The sequence below is a fragment of the Gadus morhua genome, chromosome 2 (genome assembly GCF_902167405.1).
Source record: "Gadus morhua chromosome 2, gadMor3.0, whole genome shotgun sequence".
NCBI lineage: Eukaryota > Metazoa > Chordata > Actinopteri > Gadiformes > Gadidae > Gadus > Gadus morhua.
In genome coordinates this window covers 1,186,184-1,208,325 of record NC_044049.1, presented here as the reverse complement: position 1 = coordinate 1,208,325, position 22,142 = coordinate 1,186,184, and the positions used below count along the sequence as shown (strand labels likewise).

Genomic DNA, 22,142 nt, shown 5'->3' with positions numbered 1-22,142 from the left:
GTCGAGGTGTCCTTGAGCTAGACACCTCACCCTGACTGCTCCTGACGAGCTGGCTGTCGCCCTGCGTGGTTGACTCCGCCGTCGGTGTGTGAATGTGTGCGAAGAACGGGTGAATGTTAGGCGATATTGTAAAGCGCTTTGAGCGGCCACTGGTTAGAAAAGCGCTGGTTAAATGCAGTCCATTTAATTGACCATCCCCATAATGCAAACATAAACCAATTACTAACACACAGAGAATGAATCGTCAGGCCTATATCTGATCCAAGGCTTTCCACTAGTGCGTGGATGCCAGTGTCCCAAGGCGAAGCGACAATACGCTGACAATTTCACACCATTCCTGGCTTGTGTTCACTCTGACTGCAATCTGATCTGTGCTGACTCCGGCACTGTGCTACTGCGTGTGTAGGTGTGTGTGTAGGTGTGTGTGTAGGTGTGTGTGTAGGTGTGTGTGTAGGTGTGTGTGTAGGTGTGTGTGTAGGTGTGTACATGTGTGGGTCACTCTTTAATGAGGAGGACAGGGCCTCTCTCACGTATCTCCATATGAGATTGGGGGGGGGGGGGGGCAAGAGAGGGGGGTGTCTCACATTCACTCCTCCCATCCTTTTTGTTCATTCTATCGTCATCTGGCCCATACACACGCACACACACACAGAACACACACACACACACACACACAGACCTGAACACACAGCCTTCCATTAGCTCTGATTGCCCTCCTCCTCTTCCTCAGCTCTCTGCTCTATCTCCCCTGATCTCCACGCTCCCCTCCTCCTCCTCGTCCTCTGATCATTCTTATCTCCCGGCTGCCGACCAATGGCTGCCCCCCCCCCCCCCCCCCCCCCCCCCCACACACACACACACACACACACACACACACACACACACACACACACACACACACGCCGGCGCAGTGGGACGGTGGTTAAGGAGGTACAGTGAGAGATCCTGCGGCCTCTTCTGAGCTGACATCCCTCACCCCATTACCACCCATTACCACCTCAACCCCCCCCCCCCCCCCCCCGAGATACAACCTATTGACCCCTCCGGACGAGGACCAATAGGAAGGAGGCTCTGGTCACAGACAGCAGCCTACAGTTCATAAGGCAGTGTAATGCACTCAGTGCTGTGTGCGCAATCAATTATCAGAGCACAAACACACACACACACACACACACACACACACCGAACACATAACAGTGTACTACACACACACATATAACAGCGCACACACACACACACACACAAACACACTGGACTCAAATTTCAAGGGGCAGCTATATTGATAGTTGGCGCTCCTCCGCCTGCTAGAGGTGGCGTGCCTCGTGTTCAGAGCAGACTGGCGTGTGTTTGTGTGACGGCGTTTGTGCGCTTGGGTTTTGTCGTTGGCCTGGAGCACAGAGGCGTTGTCGTGGCGATCAGAGTGTTTGAACGGAGCCCACGGAATGCTGGGATGGAATGCAGGACAGCGTGGGCAGAGAGAGACCCCAGAGGTGACCCCCCTCTCTGACCGGAGGACCCCCCAGCCAGGTGACCGCAGGGACCACCACCAAACACACACACACACACACACACACACGTGTACACATGCACACATGCACACACACGTGTGCATGTGCACACACAAGTACAGACACACACACACACACACACACACACACACATACAAGGGGACCACCATAGGGCTGGCCCGACCCGGCCTGGTAGAGAGGGGGACCGTGTGGGGCGGCTACGAGGGCGGGGGGGCATGACAGGAGAACCTTCTCTGTGCCCGGGGTGTGGGTGTGGGGCGGGGAGAGGGCTGCGGACCCCGCCCACCCCCCGTTGGGCCGCGGGACAGCTCTCTCTTTGTATCTGGGAAACTGCAGATCGGGACATTCCTTGACCCCCCCCCCCCCCCTCCCCCCTGCTCACCTAATCCCCCCTCCCGCCCCCATCTGAGGCACCCCCCTCCCCTCTCCCAGACGAGGTCATTTCCGTGTCTCAAATCCACTAGACAAGCTTCTCGTTTTAATATCACCTGGTATCGCCGGCTGTCACTCACTGCCTCCATTTTGTCTGTTTGCATTTAACAACAAGAGGAAAGGGTGGTGGACATACCACCCTTTGGACACTTAATAAATAAATATAATTACGTCAACACGTGTGTGTGTGTTGTGTGTTGTGTGTGTGTGTGTGTGTGTGTGTGTGTGTGTGTGTGTGTGTGTGTGTGTGTGTGTGTGTGTGTGTGTGTGTGTGTGTGTGTGTGTGTGTGTGTGTGTGTGTGTGTGTGTGCTTCTTCTGACCCGACCAGGTCACATGACCCTGTCTCCAGTCTGCTGAGTTGGAGCTCAGTCATCTAAACATACAGCCGCTCCATGAGGCTGCAGTACGTCTACTCTAGATGAGGAGTGAGGACAGACCGAATCAGACCGACAGGACAGACAGACAGACAGACAGACAGACAGACAGACAGACAGACAGACAGACAGACAGACAGACAGACAGACAGACAGACAGACAGACAGACAGACAGACAGAGAGAGAGACAGAGAGACAGAGACAGAGAGAGAGAGAGAGAGAGAGAGAGAGAGAGAGAGAGAGAGAGAGAGAGAGAGAGAGAGAGAGAGAGAGAGAGACACAGAGAGAGACACAGAGAGACAGACAGACAGACAGACAGACAGACAGACAGACAGACAGACAGACAGACAGAGACTCCATAACAGCATCTGACTGGGCTACTCTCATCTTAAGTTGATATTGATCTGATCCTGACATCTCCAGCCCTAATATATTACACACACACACACACACACACACACACACACACACACACACACACACACACACACACACACACACACACACACACACACACACACACACACACACACACACACACACACACACACACACACAGGATATGTATCTGCTCGTAGATACATAAAAAACTCCAATATATCGAATGACACAAACAACCAAGAGACCGCCCGAGAGTCCACAACACAGTACAAAACACCGGACACAACACAACACAACACAAGACACAACACAACACACACACAGAACACAACACAGGATTGGTCGGTATGACACTCTGCGATGCTAACACGCTACGAGCAGAGGAACTGACCTGAGGAGAGGAGGCTCCAGAGAAGGAACGTATGCTTGTATTCCGAGAGAGGCCCGACTACATCCTACTACTGACCCTCTGAGGAACGGGCAGCACTGAGAGCTCTAACTCCTGGACACAGCCCCAGGGTCCATAGTCCACATGGTGGGGGACGGAGAGAGAGTGACAGAGGGAGAGAGAGAGAGCGAGAGGCCTGCCTCTCTGTACTGTATAATACAGCTATCACCTCCCAGCCTGCTCACAGCCCACTGCCACAGTCCATCTGGAGAGAATCCTCACTCACTCTCCCTGCCTCCCTCTCTCTCTCCCTCCCTCTCTCCCGCTCTATCTGTCCGTCTCTCTCTCTCCTCTTTCTCCAGCTCTTCTGCTATCATTAATATGAAGTCTCCACCCTGTGGCCAACCCATACTCTGCATCCTACTTACACAAACACACACACAAACGCCCACGAACACACACACATTTAAATTGCAAACATGGGCTCATATTCAGGCACAAAAACATGTATATTTGATATATATTTTTAAGGCTCCTAATGGACTACAATAGAGGAAGATTACGTCAATGACACGTCCTTTACACACATCAGGCAAACAGCTGGACCCTCAAGACCTCCAGGGCGTGGTCGATATTGAGTCAGGCCAATCAGCCAGCAGGTGATGTTTGTTTGAGTCACGGCGCTGGTGATGTCACCAGGGGATGCTGCGTGCTGCGTTGTTATGACCCGCGTCTCGCTGGCCTCCCTCCGCTGACCCCTGCAGTATGACTGCTCCCGTTGTCGTGGCGACACAACAGAGCTCGCCACAGACGACTGCTGACTGCAGGCCGCGTGTTCGTGAGAACGTCCTGTGTTGTTTGCGTCAACAGGCGAGCATGGGACCAGACGGTTCCAGTTTGGTTCTCGCCTTATTCGGAATCCTTTCTGATTCCTTGACTATTGTGCGATCTTGTAACTTATCGGTGCCGGATTCTTGTTCGGCTCTTGTATGATTCTCGTCTGATTCCCGTAGGATTCCACTAGGATTCTTGTCCTGTCTGATTCATGTCTGATTCCTGTCTGATTCCAGTATGATTCCTGTCTACATCCTGTCTACATCCTGTCTACATCCTGTCTTCCTACTGTCTGATTCCAGTCTGATTCCAGTCTGATTCCAGTCTGATTCCAGTCTGATCCAGTCTGATTCCAGTCTGATTCCAGTCTGATTCCTGGCATGCCGTCAGTCCCCAACATCATGCTGATCAGACCATGAGCCTCTAAACTCGGAGGTACCGCCTCCGTCGTGTCTGCGTGGAGAGACCGATGAGTCAGAACCGAGCGCTCTCCCTCCAAACCGTCCCGCTCAGAGCTCCCAGCAGCCTCCTCTCCACCTGCTCCTGCTGACTCAGAACCAGCTCTTATATAACACCCTCGCCCGCCCGCCTCCTGCTGCTCTGACGGCAGCTTCGGTGAGAAGGATGAGATGAAGGTTCACACACCCAGTCCCCATTCACATGAAGCACCTTCAACAAAGCCTAACAAACATAATCACTGCCTCGCTTATTATGCTTGAAAATCAGGTCTACTTCCTCAAGTACACAGCGCAGCCTTTGAGCAGGGGAAGTGTTCCGGCTGGCGGCTGAGCCAAAAAGTAAGAACTAGACCATGCGTCCAATCAAATCCAGCGTTTATCAAAACAAACCCCTATGTCCCGCCTCCACATCCTGTTTTAATTTCCGATAGGTTGCGTCGGGGAAGCGAACCCAGGGTGTTTCACACGGTCTTTAAACTCTGCTGTTGATGCAGTCTGCTGTCTCTGGGCCCGGGAATCCCTGATATCAGAGATAATGTGAGGTTGGGAGGGCACTTATCGGCAGACCGTCTGAGTGTTGAACACACACACTCGGCTCTGCAGCACAAACTTCCTGACATCCTGCATCGGGACACATGCACACGTACACACTTAGACGCACACAGCACACACATACAAACACAGACATACACAAACACACTTAGACACAGACACAACGCATACAACTAGACAGACACACACACACTTAGACACACACACTATAGACGCACATAAACAGACAGATACACATAGACACACACACACAACGCATCACACATAAATCGGCACACACACACACACATAAACACCCAGACCCCCCCCCCACACACACACACACACACTGTAGCACTTTAAAAACAATTCCACATAAGAAGACACATAAATCGGCACACACACACACACACACATAAACACCCAGACCCCCCCCCCACACACACACTGTAGCACTTTAAAAACAATTCCACATAAGAAGTCTGAGCATCGGATCAGGTTTACAGTATAATATGATTACATTAAGGCCTTTACATTAAGGCCTTTACATGTTCCAAGAGCAATAGTGAAGCTCGTTTGTGTCTAAATGCCCATGAGTAGCATGTCCATTCATAGTGCATTCCTTTATGTTTTCTCCTGATGCTGCTAACTTTGATGCTTATCAGGCCACTATCAACATCCTGTGCTGCTATAGAAACCCCAGTGGGTACCCATGTAGCTCGACAGACACATGCGCACGCACATACACACACACACAGAGGGAAACAACACAAGGCCCCCAAACAATACAGCTCGCGCTCTCTCTCTCTCTCTCTCTCTCTCTCTCTCTCTCTCTCTCTCTCTCTCTCTCTCTCTCTCTCTCTCTCTCTCTCTCTCTCTCTCTCTCTCTCTCTCTCTCTCTCTCTCGTCTGTCTTCCTGTGGTATTTAAAACCACAGGGCCTAGCTACACGATGTAACTTCCTGGAGGCGGGGCTTCCTCCTCCCCAGCATCCTGTTTAACCCCCTCTGAGTGCGGCGAAGTGAGTGAAAGCCGGGTCGGACTCCGCCCATCCTCCGGGAAATGCAATAGCACTTCAGGAAGGTTACCTCGAGCTCACCTTAGGTCTGAGTACACTGAGGTCCGGTTATGGCCCGGGAAGAGGAGAAGGGGCCGACCCACTCACGGACAGACACACGGGACACCCATCACCCATTCATGTACCACGGTTCATACACACATTCCCACACCGACGGCGGAGTCAACCACGCAGGGCGACAGCCAGGTCGTCAGGAGCAGTCAGGGTGAGTGGGGTCTCGCTCAGGGACACCTTGCCACTCTAGGGGGGGCCGGGGATTGAACTAGCTAACTTACGGTTACTTTGCATCGGCCCTTTGCTAAAGTGGTACTTTTTAAATGTTTTCTTGGACCATCGGGTCAATGCCGTCGTCACCCATGTCTGCCATAAAGCCGATATATAAATATAAAGCATAAATGAATCTGATGAATTATTCCCGAGAAGGAATGCAAAACTAAATGAATGTAGAAAAGCTGTAGGAAAGCTTTGTAAGGTCAGGGGATCAGCAGGGATATTACGAGGGGTTTTTGGAGCACAGATCCAATTTGAAATTCCTGGGCCCTCAGGAACTCGACTTCATCCACGGGTTTTGACAGCTTAAAAAACATGACTGCAGGCGTGTTAGGACCTGTAGAGGGGCAGACAGAATGTACTCTGGAACAGAAGAGCACCGCCCTCAGGCACCATGGAATCCTATCATCCAGGTCTGAAGATCATTAACTCATAGGTGGATAATCAGTTACTAACCGATCCGGTGGTGACGTGAACTGGGGTGCATGCCATGTGCCCGAGAGACAGAGAGAGAGACAGAGACAGAGAAGACAGAGAGACACACAGAGACAGAGAGACAGAGACAGACAGAGAGAGAGAGAGAGAGAGAGAGAGAGAGAGAGAGAGAGAGTTGTGTGTTGACAGCATCAAGTGTTGACAGCATCATCAACAATCTGTTGCCTGCTAAAGCCTGCCTCATTCTGTTATTGAACAGGCACAACAGTTTTTTTTCCAAAAGTGTGTTAAATTTCAGTTTCTGCATACCGATACACTGATCTGCTGAGTTTCTAATGGTTGTGCACATCAACTTTGCAGTGATTTATCACCAAGGACAAGTCCTCTTACCATCAAACTTTAATTGCCCCCTGGGGATAAATTAAGTTTTCTTGAATCTTGAATCTCTTAATCACCCACATGCTACACCTCTATTGTGGTGAATGTCTTATCAAACACATTATGCTGAAAGACACAGTTATCAACGAGTCAGGGGGACCGACCACTATCAGCTAAATCAAGGAAATAAGTCAATTTAAGAAAAGAATTGACGAAAACGAAAAACGAAAGTGCTCAGAGATCTTCTTCAAATGAGGGTCAAGACAGCACACCAACACACAGAGAACTGAGCTCTGTCTGTGTGTCTCCGTATCTCCGTGCCTGTGTGTGCAGGTGTGTCTGTGTGTGTCTCTGTGTCTCTGTGTCTGTGTGTCTGTGTGGTCGTGTGTCTGTGTCTGTTTCTGGTTCTGGTTTCTGATCGTAGATACACTGTGAGAAACTCTTATGCCGGTCATGGCACCGCAACCTAATTCCAGCCCTCGGAGCGACCGTAGGTGAAATGCATGACATTTCCAAGGGATCAATACATAAAATATGATTACAGAGAGGGGGGCTGGAGGTGATCGAGTCACCAGGCCTCTGTGCCAGCCTCTGATTCCATTACATCTCTCTCGGTCCTGCTCGTTAGAGACCCTCGTTAGAGTGCTGGGTACGACTGGACGAGCAGCCGCCATTTGAACTTCTCTCAACTGTAAAGGAGTGTGTGTGTGTGTGTGTGTGTTTGGTTCTGCACAAGTTTGTGTGTGCATATTATAAGAGAGTGAGTGATTGAGTTTTAAAGTTCTCCCCCTGAACTAAAAACAAAGGGGTTGCACGTGCCAGGATGAGTTGGTCAGAGCTTCACACACACTGTGACGCAGAGTGTGATTTGGTGGTGGTGATTAAAAAAGGAAGTTTACCACTTCTGCATCTATCTATCCAGATACAGACGACTGTATTCATAGAGAATACCCCCATGGCGTCTGTCCCCCAATACTATCAAAACTATCCATCAATACTGCTACTATACCACTGATACACTACTATCAATACCAAAGTAACATCTGAAGCAGATATTGTGAAGATGTAAGGCTTGTTTGTAATTCTCTAGTTGGACTGGCCGATTAGTAGGCCTTCTCACACCTGTTGCCTTCCAATGGCCCGCTTGTAAATACATTCACCTGTTAAATAAGTACAGTCTGATACACGACTATGCCAAACACGCATTATTACACCAAGCATGGTACTCAGACGTTGTTGTAATTTAGATATGTGAGGAACTGGTTATCAACTTATTGCTAAGGTTTAGATTGTGTAACACGTCGATATTTAGGGGACAAGTTATTACCGTAATAGTTACAATAGGTTGTTGTTATAAGCTTAGACTGTGCAACACATGGATATCTATACTAGTCTGCTACCGTACATTGTGTAACAGTTTGATATGACTAGTTATTAACGTAATGTCACATATATGGTGTTGTTATACTTTTAGACTGTAACACGTTGGTATAACTAGTTACTACCATAAATCCCAGTATAGACTGTGTAACACGTTGGTATAACTAGTTACCACCGTAAATGCCTGACTGTTTAACACGTTGATATAACTAGTTATTATTACCGTAAATGCCAGTATAGACTGTGTAACACGTTGGTATCGCTGGTCATTACGGTAATGCTAAGCGCAGGACGTTCCGGTTGTACTCGCCGGACTTAAACACTAAACAAACCCAACAGAAGCATTTCGTTACGTCTCGAAAAACCGATTAAAACAATTTGTGTTCATTTTAAAAGTTATTTTACGAGTTATAAACCGTGTAACCCTTGAGCCAGGGCAGCGCAACGATATTCTCAAAACACTGAGTCCGTCCAACTTACCCACTCCGTCTTCAGACTTTAACACCATTCTGTCTTATTATGATCCACAATAACCAGTTCAGCCTTCAGATACTGGTTTTCGTTCTGGTTCTGGTTCAAACGGGCTTCGGAAAGCAGCGAATATCGATTCAGATTCCGTTCAGTTCAACTTCAGCTTCAGTGTGTGTGACGCGGTGAGTTAGTCAGACAAGGAAGGGAGGGACGTTATCGCTCCCCGCTCAAGGGAGTGGTCTCTCTCTCTCTCTCTCTCTCTCTCTCTCTCTCTCTCTCTCTCTCTCTCTCTCTCTCTCTCTCTCTCTCTCTCTCTCTCTCTCTCTCTCTCTCTCTCTCTCTCTCTCTCTCTCTCTCTCTCTCTCTCTCTCTCTCTCTCTCTCTCTCTCTCTCTCTCTCTCTCTCTCTCTCTCTCTCTCTCTCTCTCTCTCCCTCTCTCTCTCTCTCTCTCTCTCTCTCTCTCTCTCTCTCTCTCTCTCTCTCGGGGCAGGGAGAGTGAATGACAGACACAGGGAAACGACCTCAGTGGGCACAATACTGCTGACTGGTGCATATCATGATTGCTATCTGCTCATACAACACAATAAGCCAACCTATTGTGTTGTGAACTTGTAACTTCCACAGCCTCACACAGACATCGTCCGGTGATACTCAAAAGCTGCATATCTTTGGACAGGTTAACCAACCAGACGTTAAACCATCCCTGCTGTGTGTGACTAATCCAGCTGCTTGCATAACCTGTACAGCTGTGTGACGGTGATAACTAGGGGCCTGTTGCTACTTGTTGATCGATAACTCAGGCATGGAAGAGGAGTGCTGAGATACTGAGCAGGAAGAGGCTTCAAGCTCCTCTATCTGTTGTTCACTTCTCTGCTTATCAACTCTGTTCTGTCTCATTTCCTCAATCACTGCATCTCTCTCTCTCTCCCCATCTCTCTCTCTCCCTCTCACATTTCCTCATGTTTTTCAAACATAAAGTAGGCTGCTTCTTATTGGCTGTAGAAGAACCACTTTAGTTGTTCCCCAAACACAAACCCGTTGGGTCATCAGTCATCAGTCAGGGGGTCATTCCCTGGTCCCCACTTCCGACCGGTCTCTGTGCTGGAGGAGCTCCTCTCCTCGCCCTATTGTCCGCTCCGTAACAGTACGGCCCTGAGCACAATGTCCTCTGTGTCCCTCTTCCTGAATAAGGCTTCGTTTCAGAGCTCCGCTCCTCTGAGAGTCTGCTGCTGCTCATGAGTAGTGAAATGCCAGGCCATGGCTGATATTTCATTCAGGAGCATGATGGATGAATATCAAACCATGGAAGAGGCGGTTCTGTTGTCGTCTGTTGTCTGTTATACGTCAGCAGAGTTACGGGGGACGCACGCGTGACCTCCTGGGGTCGTCAACGGGCAGCTCATGGGAATGCTGTATACGCCCGTACGACGTTTAGAAAGACTTTCTGTTCAACAATATACATTTACATTTTAATTTACATTTAGCTGACGCTTTTATCCAAAGCGTCTAACAACCGTTCATACACACATCGACGGTGGTGTCAGCCAAGCAGGGCGACATCCAGCTGGTCAGGAGCAGTCAGGGTGAGGCGTCTCGCTCAGGGACACCTCGACACTCGACACTACGAGGAGCCGGGGATCAAACTAGCGACCTTCTGGTTACAAGTCAACCTTCTCTATCTCCTGAGCTAGGGCTAGGGCCTAATGTTGATTCCGTCGATTCAGTGAACTGAAACTTCAATTAAAAAAATGTGTTCGTTTTTTTTAGGGTTTATTAACATGACATTCTACAATATATCCTTCGGGTGGAAAAGCCGTTTTAATACACTAATGCAGCGTTCAGTAGAGGTTAAAGCTTAAATATCCAAACTAGTTGGTCAGTGTAGACCTGATAACTACACATGGTAATTATCGTTACTTATTCTGTTGTCTTTTTATTATTCGTCCTGATATCGGTGGTCAACTGACTGCTGTCCCCAACCCTAACCCCGAGAATGTAGAACGAGGAATGTGTGTGTTTAGGCCAATCGGGACAACGGTGTAACAATGACACAATTCATCCTGCCACGTTGTTGTCCTCCGGTCGGACCGGCCCGAGGAGCGAGCGGTGGCAGGAGCCATGTCCCCTGACCAGTGTGTGAGCTCCACAACCCTCCCATTCAGACCACTGCCGCGGGGGCCAACGAATCACATTAGTGTGCAAATATCAACGCTGCACCTCGAGGGATGATTTGCTCATAAATACGCAATAGAGCTGTGTGCGTGTGTGTGTGTATGTGTGTGTGTGTGTGTGTGTGTGTGTGTGTGTGTGTGTGTGTGTGTGTGTGTGTGTGTGTGTGTGTGTGTGTGTGTGTGTGTGTGTGTGTGTGTGTGTGTAGGAATGGGAGAGTCTGTGTGTAGGAGTGTGAGAGTGTGTGTGTGAAGGAGGGAGTGAAGGAGTGAGTGAAGGGGTGTGTGTGTGTGTGTGTGCGTGTGCGTGCGTGCGTGCGTGGGTGCGTGTGCGTGTGTGTGAAACAGTGTCTATACCTCCAGTAAACACACTCACTGCTGTTGATCATCCATGTTTGTTAGAGGCAGAATCTCAGGTTTGAAGAGAGACCTCTACTGGTCATTTCCTTCATTTACAGTTTGAGGACCAACCCAATGTATTAAAGTTAATACTAAGAAGAACATGTACAGCTGCACTTAAGGCAATTAATTGAGCTGCACAGCTCAATTAATAACCTGCGTCACAACTATTAAAAGAATACGTATAATATCACGACGGCTGGTGACTCTGGGGGTGTGTGTGTGTGTGTGTGTGTGTGTGTGTGTGTGTGTGTGTGTGTGTGTGTGTGTGTGTGTGTGTGTGTGTGTGTGTGTGTGTGGAAAAAAAGAGGGGAATATTAGGCAACTAATTGTAAGTAGCCAGGGGGGGGATACTGAAAAGCTCCCTTGTCTCCCTGTCAAACACATAGAATATTTATCATCCGATTACTAGAAAATAAAGCCATAATGCCACAGGGCAACTTTTTTAGCCTCACACACACACGCACACACACACACCTAATCTTCCATCCATCCATCAAACCAATCACGAGGCCTCTTTTCATTATGGGCTGTCTCTGTGACACCTCTGTGCTGAGTTGTGGTCAGAGATTACAGCAGGCCAGCGTGTCTTGCTGGAACGGTTCCCGGGACATCTCACCGGACATGCCGCTAATCTGCGGCTGGCTGGCGTGAGAGAGTAGACCCACACCCAGCTCTGTACAGTCCTAAGGCTGCTCTACTGTACGCAGGGAGAGACTGAGGGCCGGGTTGTTGTTTTGAAGACAACAAGAAAGAATATCAGACCTATGGCTCCTCGGTTGGATTTCCATATTGAGCTGTGTAACCGATAAACTCTGCTCTCCGTCTCTCTTACATCATGGGTAAAGATAAACTCACTCGGTAGCATTTGAATGTCATATCCAACAGACTGAGGGAAAAATTAGAACCTGAACTCAGTTTCCTGTGTCTTCCTGCAGAGCTGGAGTTCACCAGGAATTCTATTCCTGTACACCAGAAGCGGTCCCGCCTTAGGGATTGGACAAACAATAGCTGGGCGTCTGGTTGCTTTCTCCTGTGCAGAACACGTCACAAGCAAACCATTACACACACAGAATCGTTACCCTGTGAGTATAACCTTTAGCATGTGACATTAAACCTTTAACCTCTCAACAAAGTGATTCAGGTCAAGTCTTCCACAACAACAACAACAACAACAACAACAACATCCTCTCCCGTAGCCTTCCCTCTTCGACAACATCCTCTCTGGTAGCCTTGCCTCTTCAACAACTTGCACAAACGCTCACACTGCAGATGTCTACACCGTTCAGCCTTTGGGGCAAAAGTCCAACACATTGCATTGTCCTGTTCTCAGGAGCTGGGTTATAATCTCCCCATCAGAGAGACAGAGGGAGGGGAGGGGAGGGGAGGGGAGGGGAGGGGAGGGAGGGAAGGCAGGGGGAGGAAGGGAGTACACCACACACACACCACTGACGAGCCATGCGGTCGTGCTGCTATCAATCTGAGATAACTCATTGTAATCAGGCGGGTTTTAAGTGGTGCGCGCTGGACGGGGTCATGGTGTGACAGCGTGGGACCGTCGAGGCGGCGTCGACAGTGAGGCCTTCCCACTCCGGTGATGCAACACTTGTTGTAGGAGTGAACTCAGGGAGGATGGGTCTGAGGTTGTTGTCTGGGGCCAGCTGTGCAGCCATTGTTAGGCTGTGAATCAGAGGATTCACAGCAGAAGAATGAGACGTTGATGGAACACATTAGCTCACAACATCACAATTCACCTGCCGCTGTAGACTGGGTAGCCCCGCCCATTCTGCCGGCTGTTTGAGTCCGCCCTGCAGAAAGGTCTGGAGAAGAGCAATACATTTCTTTCTGCTTCCGATACGTTTTCGCGGGAGCCAATCAACAAGCTGGCTTTTACCCCTGCCCTGCTATTGGCTGGTTTAACACAATGACGACAGGGAAGTGACGGCGAGCAGCCAATCGCATACAGAGTCAGTTGAACTAGGCCCGTTGATCACGCCTCTTGAGCTGAAGAAAATGACAGCAGCTTCCCCAGACCAACGTGCAATCTACGATTGAGCTATGTCTGCCAATAGCCAGGCTACTGCCGTTTCAGACCTCGCTAAGCCTTCGCAATACGTCCTAGTCGAGAACCTCTTCCCTCAATAAAGGAAAAGGACTAGAATGCCTCTGGACGCCATCGGACACACTGGCGGCGGCGGCGGCCATCTTGGTTATTTTATAAAACCTCAGCGTATCAATGGGGCCTCATTTGAGGGTCTGAATCCAGAATGCCTCCGACGGCGTCGACCAAGCTGACGACCGGTTCCCGTATTTCACCCTGAAGCCTCAGATTTCGCTGCCGTCATCCCTGCTGCGGGTCAGACTGATCCCCCCCCCCCCCCCCCCCCCAGCCCCAGTGCTGAGTCGGGGTTTAACGGTTCCTCAACGACGCACGCGAACGCTGTTACATAACATGTCCAGTGTCAGCTCACACCCTCAGGTCCCCACGCACACTGGTCTGATGGGTGAACACACACACACAGACTTACACACACTGGTCTGATGAGCAAACACACACACACACACACACACACACACACACACACACACACGCACACGCTGGTCTGATCGGTGAACATACACACACACACGGTGGTCTGATGAGCGAACACACACACACACACACGCTGGTCTGATGGGTGAACACACACACACACACACACACACGCACGCTGGTCTGATGAGCGAACACACACACATACACACACGCTGGTCTTATGGGCGAACACACACACGCTGGTCTGATGGGCGAACACACACACACACACACACACACACACACACACACACACACACACACGCTGGTCTGATGAGCAAACACACACACCCACACACGCTGGTCTGATGAGCGAACACACACACACACACACACACACACACACACACACACACACACACACACACACACACACACACACACACACACACATGCTGGTCTGATGGGTGAACACACACACACACACACACGCACACACACACACACAAGGAACAACCACAAGTTACCCAAGGCCTCCAAAGTAAACCGTCATGGGTTTGCAACACCTAGCTAGCTACACGACCACGATGAATCGCACAAACACAGCTACACATCCATGATGAATCGCACAAACGCAGCTACACAACCATAATGAGATCACACAAGCACCGCTACACAACCATGATGATGTGTCTTGGTGTTGCTGAAACAGATACTGGGTTTTACGGAAGCACAGAGGGAGGTCAACACAACAAGTTCCCAAAAGCTTGATGGAAGTCCCAGTCGGCACCACTCGTTTTCTTAGGAAATATGATGGGATAATGCTGTGTGTGTGTGTGTGTGTGTGTGTGTGTGTGTGTGTGTGTGTGTGTGTGTGTGTGTGTGTGTGTGTGTGTGTGTGTGTGTGTGTGTGTGTAAGACAAAGAAGGAAGAAGTTTTAGTTTGACTTTATATTTCCTATCGTTGGCAGCTGAGAAGATTGGCAAGATCGAAATGTGACTCTAGGATTTCAACACACACACACACACACACACACACACACACACACACACACACACACACACACACACACACACACACACACACACACACACACACACACACACACACACACAAAGAGACAGACAGAGAGAAGTCTTTTTCACGCGCGGTTCTCCAGTAGAATGACTTCTTGTCATATCTTCTCAGTGGAGAAAGCAGTAGCTGCTCTGAGCTGAGAGAGATGAGCCTGTCAGCTAACAGAAGGCCCTTCTAGTTGTGTGCTTTTGGTTTGGTCCACCACTTGCCAACAACCACTAAAGGTCACACTCACACCATGCAAACAACGTTATTATCTAATCAGATGAATATAATGTACAAAGTACAACTATACACACACAGTATAACACATATCTCACCACACACACACACGCACACACATACACACACACACACTGTATAACACATATATAAACACACACACAGACACACTATGTAACACATTTCTAACCATAACCACACTGTAGAAGATACATTTAACCACACGCACACACACACACACACACACACACACACACACACACACACACACACACACACACACTGTATAACACATAACTTACAACAAATATCTAACCACAAGCACACTGCAGAAGACACATTTTACCACACGCACACACACACACACACACTGTATAACATCTATCTACCCGTCCACCCACTGGAGAAGACCTATATTACGGGTGCGCTGTGTGATAACAGGGCCTACCTTGGACCTCCTGGATCTCCTCCACCGCTGGACACAAGAACGTCTGGAAGCTAGACACGCACAGGTCTTTCACAGACCCCATGGTGGAGGGCTGATGGTGGAGGTCTGATGGTGGAGGTATGATGGAGGCTGCAGGTTGTGTGTCTGCGTGTCCTTCGCCCAGGCGATAATCCAGCCGTGATAAACAAACGGTTCCCGTCTATGGAGGAGGTTGCCCCTAGCAACGGCCGGCGGTACGGCCTCCACACAGCTGGTCGGGCACGGGGTGAGGAAGGACTCCTCAGGCAGACTCACAGCCTGGTGATAGACTCCGGCACTGCCTCTGAGCCTGAGAACTACGTCTCTCTCTCTCTCTCTCTCTCTCTAATGTGAAGTCATTCAACTTTTCAGCTCACTTCTGCTTTCTCCGCCTTCTTTAACTTCTCTGCTGCTCTCGGTTTCACTCATCGCCTCTTCCTCTGCCGTTTTCTCCATCTTCAACTCGCTCTCTCAGTATCTCTCCCTCTGCACAGGCCGATAGTCATAGATCTCACATGTCACAAACTGAGGTCCTGCCACGCAACACTGATAGAGGCCACATGAGGTCAAACCCTCTCTGTCCCACTCAGCAGAAACGTCCAGCATTTACACACAAAGCTAAACTCACAACAGCGTACAGGTGTGTGTGTGTGTAATCACGCACGCGTGGGCGTGATAACACATTGCGTATTGGAGTTCCCCAGATATGCTGTGTTTTCGGTAACTTATTCGGTGTGAAGATAACTTGAGATCATTGTTGCTTAGCAACAGGTGAATCAAACCCCAACGCCTGGCCAGGCGAGCCGCTGTGGGCCTCGATCGCCTCGCAGGCAACGGCCTCCGCTCTCACTTCCCGATAACGAAGACTGAGTCTGGAGAGCAGACTGATCCAGGGTCAGCAGCCTCTACACTGCGGTGGACTGATTCTGCAGCGTTCAGACCCCCCCCCCACCAACAGCTCAGAGGGACAGGTGTGTCCCAGCCTCCCCCACCTGTCAGGGACCGGGGAAACCACTCCCCCCCCCCCGACCCACGGCGTCCTCCAGGAGACGTTTAAAAACTCAAAAACAAACCATGACAGAGACAGCTCTCAGAGTGGGTGGGGGGAGGTCTGTATGCTCCTACCCCAACCCCCCCTCACTGGGTGGGCGGTGGCAGCAGGAAGAGCAGAGTCAGCCGGGGGGGGGGGAGGGGGCTGCAGCTGCCTGTCAACATGGGGGAGGACAGCAGCCCAGCCCCCCCAATCAGAGAGAGAGAGAGAGAGCGAGAGAGCGAGAGCGAGAGCGAGAGAGAGAGAGAGAGAGAGAGAGAGAGAGAGGAACCGCTCTGGCACTCAGTGTGTATCTCCAACAACATTGTGAACACCAACGACATTGACAGATTTTTAGGGGGGGGAAATCACACATTCCCTCTCAAAGCAGAACCTAGTGTCCCAGCGTGTCCAAAAAATCTCCCAGTTGCCTCTGGTCACCGCAGGAGACAACAGCTGCTGCTGTTGAGCCTGCGCGTGAACAGGTGCCTCGTGAGGACGCAGCGGGGGCCACGTTTCCCTCGCGCTAGCTACCATGAGCAGAAACACCCGGATGTTGGAGGGAACTGGCGTCACCTAGTGGACATAGTCGGCGAACACAGTGTGTTTCAATGTTAATGCCGTGTTTGTGGTAAACAAAGGCCACCAAGCGCTGAAAGTATACCAAGACAATCTGAGAGTATATTTCAAGCATTCAACAAGTTTGGATTTGTTTATAGTGAATAAATTACTGGGTACTTCTGGGGTCGATCTCTAAACAGACCTCACGACCCATTGAACCCTGATGGCCGTCAATGACTAAAAACTAACATTTCATGAATTAGTTAGTGACTAAATAAATGAAATTGTCAAACAAATTGTCAAGCAAATTGTGCTTCCTTTCATACTTTACTATACTGTACTCTACTATGGAGTTTTTCCTATGCCAAGCATTCAGAGCTGTGCCAAAAAAAATATGATATCGTGACAAAGGCTGACAGTTCCAAAAAAACATGAGAACAGGTGGCAGGAGAACCGTACCACACACACACACACCCACACCCACACAAACATAGAATCACACATGTTTGTACCCACCATCCCAACTACACCCCCACCCCCCCCCCCCCCCCCCCACCCTGCGGGCAGTGAAGAATGCCCCCAGGCCCAGCGGTCTGTGGTCGGTGGTCTGCGGTCGGTGGTCCGCCCACACAGAGCGCGGATTCCAACAAGTGGTCGTCGGTGGATCAAAGCGTGATGCAGCATGAGTCCCACTTTAGACCCAGTTTGCATTGTTAAACATATAATTACTGCGGGGAGGGGGGGGACCGCAGCGCTGCTGGGATGTGAGAGTTCACACGATTTATTCATTTTAAGGGGAAATCGCATCACAGCCCGACAACCAGACCACACTACATTGTTGGGCGGCATGTTGGCTGGTAACCGGAAGGCTGCTAGTTCGCTCCCCGGCTCATCCTAGCGGAGTGTGGAGATGTCTCTGAGCAAGAGGCCTCAACCTGACCGCTCCTGAAGGGCTGGCTGTGGCCCTGCATGGCTGAGGCGGCGTCAGTGTGTGAATATGTGCCTGAATGGGTGAAGGTGAGGCAATATTGTAAAGTGCTTTGAGCGGCCCCTGGTTGGAAAAGCGCACATATGCATGCAGTCCATTTACCCTTTTTTTTTTGCTTTACTTGAAAGGTTCAGCATTGTGTGAGAATCTCTTCATTAAAGTCCTCAGAACTTCACCTATTAAAACTAATGATCATATTTTAGTGCACTATACCATAACTCACTACACTGAATTACTAATATTCATCAGTTAACTTTGTATTCCTTTATGGTCATGCATATACACAATGTGTATCTTCGTATGTGTGTCATCTTCCCATCTCGCATTAAGCGTCACTCCATCACTCTGAACGATGAAGCCATGTAACGGCCGGGTCATCAGACCTGACCCAATGAGCTCAAAGCTCCTAGCAGAACATAGGCCTATCTGGAGATGCGTTCGTCTTAAAGCCGAAAACTAACGCAGTCAATAATTAAAAGCTTCTATCATGTATTATTTATTCGGAGCTGTAAGTGAATCATTATCAGCATCCTCATCATGAACCCTGGCTGTGGTTCCTAGGCTACCAAAGTCAACGGTGTGATGACTTGAAGGAAGCGTGAAGGTTTCCTTTAGTAAAGAGACAACGTATCACCTCCAAATAGGAGCGACATTAACAACGGACTCCGATAGGTAAAAAAACAAAAACATGAGCCATCAGACTTCACGAAGAATGCCACCCACCCGAACACACACATGTCACACACACACACACACACAAGTAATTATCCGACATTGCTCGAGAGAATACAAGAACATCGCGTGTGTCGCGGTGTCATCTGAACGCGTCAATAGTATAGCCCTACTGCGGTTCTGCATCCCGTCCATCCCGCTGCCGAAGCTGCTGGCGGGAGGCGCTGAGGCTGCTGCAGGCTCCGCCGTCGCCACGCCAACCCCCGCCAGGGCTGCTCCCGATCGAGCTGTCCGCAGTCCGTCCCGATGCCCCCCGCTCGGTGTCCCTCGCGCCGGCCTGTCGCAGCGGGAGACGTCTCGGCTGTGACTATGATGGCGGTCGACGGCCCGCCGGTGAAAAGGATGACAGCCCCTCCTGATCAGCTGATATGATTCCAAGGAGATTCGACAACATGCTGGCCCCTCCTTTACAGATGTGATGTCACGCACTGTATATAACCCCCCCCCCCCTTATTGAAACCGGTCCCTTATTACGAATAAATAGACGATTCGTTTTCCCCTTGTTGGGTGTTGATTGCATCATTGTACAGAAAAGGAAAAGGGTCTCATGTGAACTTTTTTTTAGATCTTGGTTCAAAGTGAAAATTCTGACTTAAAACTTGAACGGTCCCATGACATGCCTACAGGTGTGAGGGTGATTAGCCTAACAAGCCGTTTAGAAAACCGGGCTCTTATGACATCAAAAGAGGGCGTGTCCACCTAGATTTGTGACGGATAGCTGAGCGAGCCACGTTTGCTACAGTCCACCGGGTAGGTTGGTAGGCTGATCTATCCAGCACACAACTAGGCGGACACGGCCACTTGTGTTGTCAATAAAGCCAGATTTTCAGAACAGCTTGTAAGGCTAATCAATCACACCTGGTTGCATGTCATGAGACCATTAAATTAAAAACTAAAAAAATATATACATCACATATGGCCCTGGGCCCCGTTTCCCGATAACGATGGATCTTCGCTCGTACGATCATTCTCCCGATGGATCTTGTGATCCATCGTCAATTTCTTTGGAGCGTTTCCCGAAACTCCTCTTAACGTGAACGCGCATCCGCTGCACTCACGACGTCGTAGGATTGTAACTGTCTACTGACACGGTGCTGAAATGGGCTCCGTAGGAGGGGGAGACGCAGGAATGACACAGGAAAATTGTGTTAAAAAGGGTACTTAAAATATATCCCCATCAAGGACAACAGCAGAGTAGCCTACAAAAAAAATAGACTGCAATTATATGAATGCTAAAGACATTAAAACACAATTGATTAGGCTTAAACCGACATATATCAGTCCTAATCCTGAATGCACTGTGCGTTTCACGGCATTTTCCCCCCTGAAATAATTCCTCTTCACACCTGTGAATAACCCGGGAGACGTCCATGATGAGGAATACAACGAAGCCCACCGTCTGGCCCGGTGCATCGTTGAGCGCACGATCGGGAGGTGGAAGTTGCGCTTTAGATGCCTTCACAAGTCAGTTTTCGCCGGCCAAGTCATGCGCCGTGATATGTGTGACGGCTATGTTGCACAACATTGCAGCTAAGGCTGGGGTGGCATTGCTTGAACCGGAGGACGTTGAGGACGATGACGATGAGGAAGATCGGTGTGAGGACGGCCTCCCTCATAACTACGCGGCTGGTTTTCATGCGCGTCGAATAGTGATTGAGACTTTTTTTTAACCCCCTCCACCCTCCCTCATGTCACTAAACATTCCCGTCAACTTGACCAATCCCCACAATATCCCAGCCTTTTGCCTGCTTCTTTGCTTGTTTTTTATAAAAAAAAATATTTCTTTATTTTTTTAATTTCTTTAATTTCGTTATTTTTTTAAATTTGTTTAATTTATTTATTTTTTTACATTATTTTATGCTACGTTTTATGAGTAGCCTATGTCAGTCTGCACAAATCCCCCCACTTTCTCTCACACATTTTGAGTGCCCTGCCTGCGCAAACATTTTCTGGACTGTCCCGTTTTATTTTGGCCATTTTAACATCTTTATTAATAAATTAATTAATAATCTTTATTAATTACCAAACTAAGAACATAAAGGCGCAATGCGTTTTAATAAAACGCATCCAATATACGGAATGTCCGATGGTGACGCCACTGAGGCTATAGCTGACGATGCTCTTAGCGTCCTACGAGTACCTACGAGCACCCCTGGAGTACTCGTTAGCTACGAGCGTTTTCAAGACGTTCGTGACCAACGATGCTTTCGGGAAACGCGGTGAAAACTCTACGATGCCCTTTCGACGCACTTCACGATCCACTTAGGCTAACGACGCTTTCGGGAAACGGGGCCCTGATCCGCTTCCTCTTATTTTTATGTGACCGCTACTATTCAATAAACTATTGAACTGCACGTAATCCACCTATGAGCCAATGGGTTGCTTTGCCGCCATCCCATCACAGAGATAAAGCTGTGAAGAAAGTCGTGAACCGCGAGTCTCACAAACCAGTCCTCCCCAGAGAACCGCGTCCTAACGCGGACGCGTTTCTCTGGGGAGGACGGTGCGTTGGGACGCGTCCCACGCGGACCCGTTATAATATTCGGACAAGGGACAGCTCGGTCTGGCGACGGTCTTGCGTGGAAACGTACCTCCGGAACACGAGAGCACGATTCCGGGTTTGAGATCGATGTTGAACACGACCCGATTTGAGACGCAGATGACCACACATTGAAGTTCAGATCGATTTTTTTATCACTGAATCAACATTAAATGTTACATAACTTCTATAGCGAAATCAAGGCATAGCAAAATGTTTGTACAACAACATGGAGGAGGTGGTGGGGCAGTGAGCACATAGTGAACTGAAATATCTTCCATGTTGGCCAATCATTGTTGCTGAGCCACGAGGTCTGAGAGGGGCGGCGGTATCGTGAGGTCAGGGTTTCTACATGGGATATACAGGGTATAAAATCTCGTTAAAAATGGTAGGACTATACAGAGGGGGGGGGGGGGGTGGAATGACCAGGCATTGGGGACAGCGGGGGGGGGGGGGGATGGGCGACCTTATCGGAGCTCGGAACCAACTAAATGGTGTTCAGGTG

At 49.5% G+C, this 22,142-nt stretch overlaps 1 protein-coding gene across 1 annotated transcript in view; it reads right to left on the bottom strand.

Moving 5' to 3' along the window:
- Nucleotides 1-16,139, bottom strand: part of cyth1a (cytohesin 1a) — a 37,138-nt gene extending 20,999 nt beyond the window's left edge. The window contains 1 exon segment of the mRNA XM_030373927.1: nucleotides 15,770-16,139. Within this exon segment, the coding sequence (XP_030229787.1) occupies nucleotides 15,770-15,851 (82 nt within the window). The 5' untranslated portion in view covers nucleotides 15,852-16,139.
- Nucleotides 16,140-22,142: the final 6,003 nt, after the last annotated feature.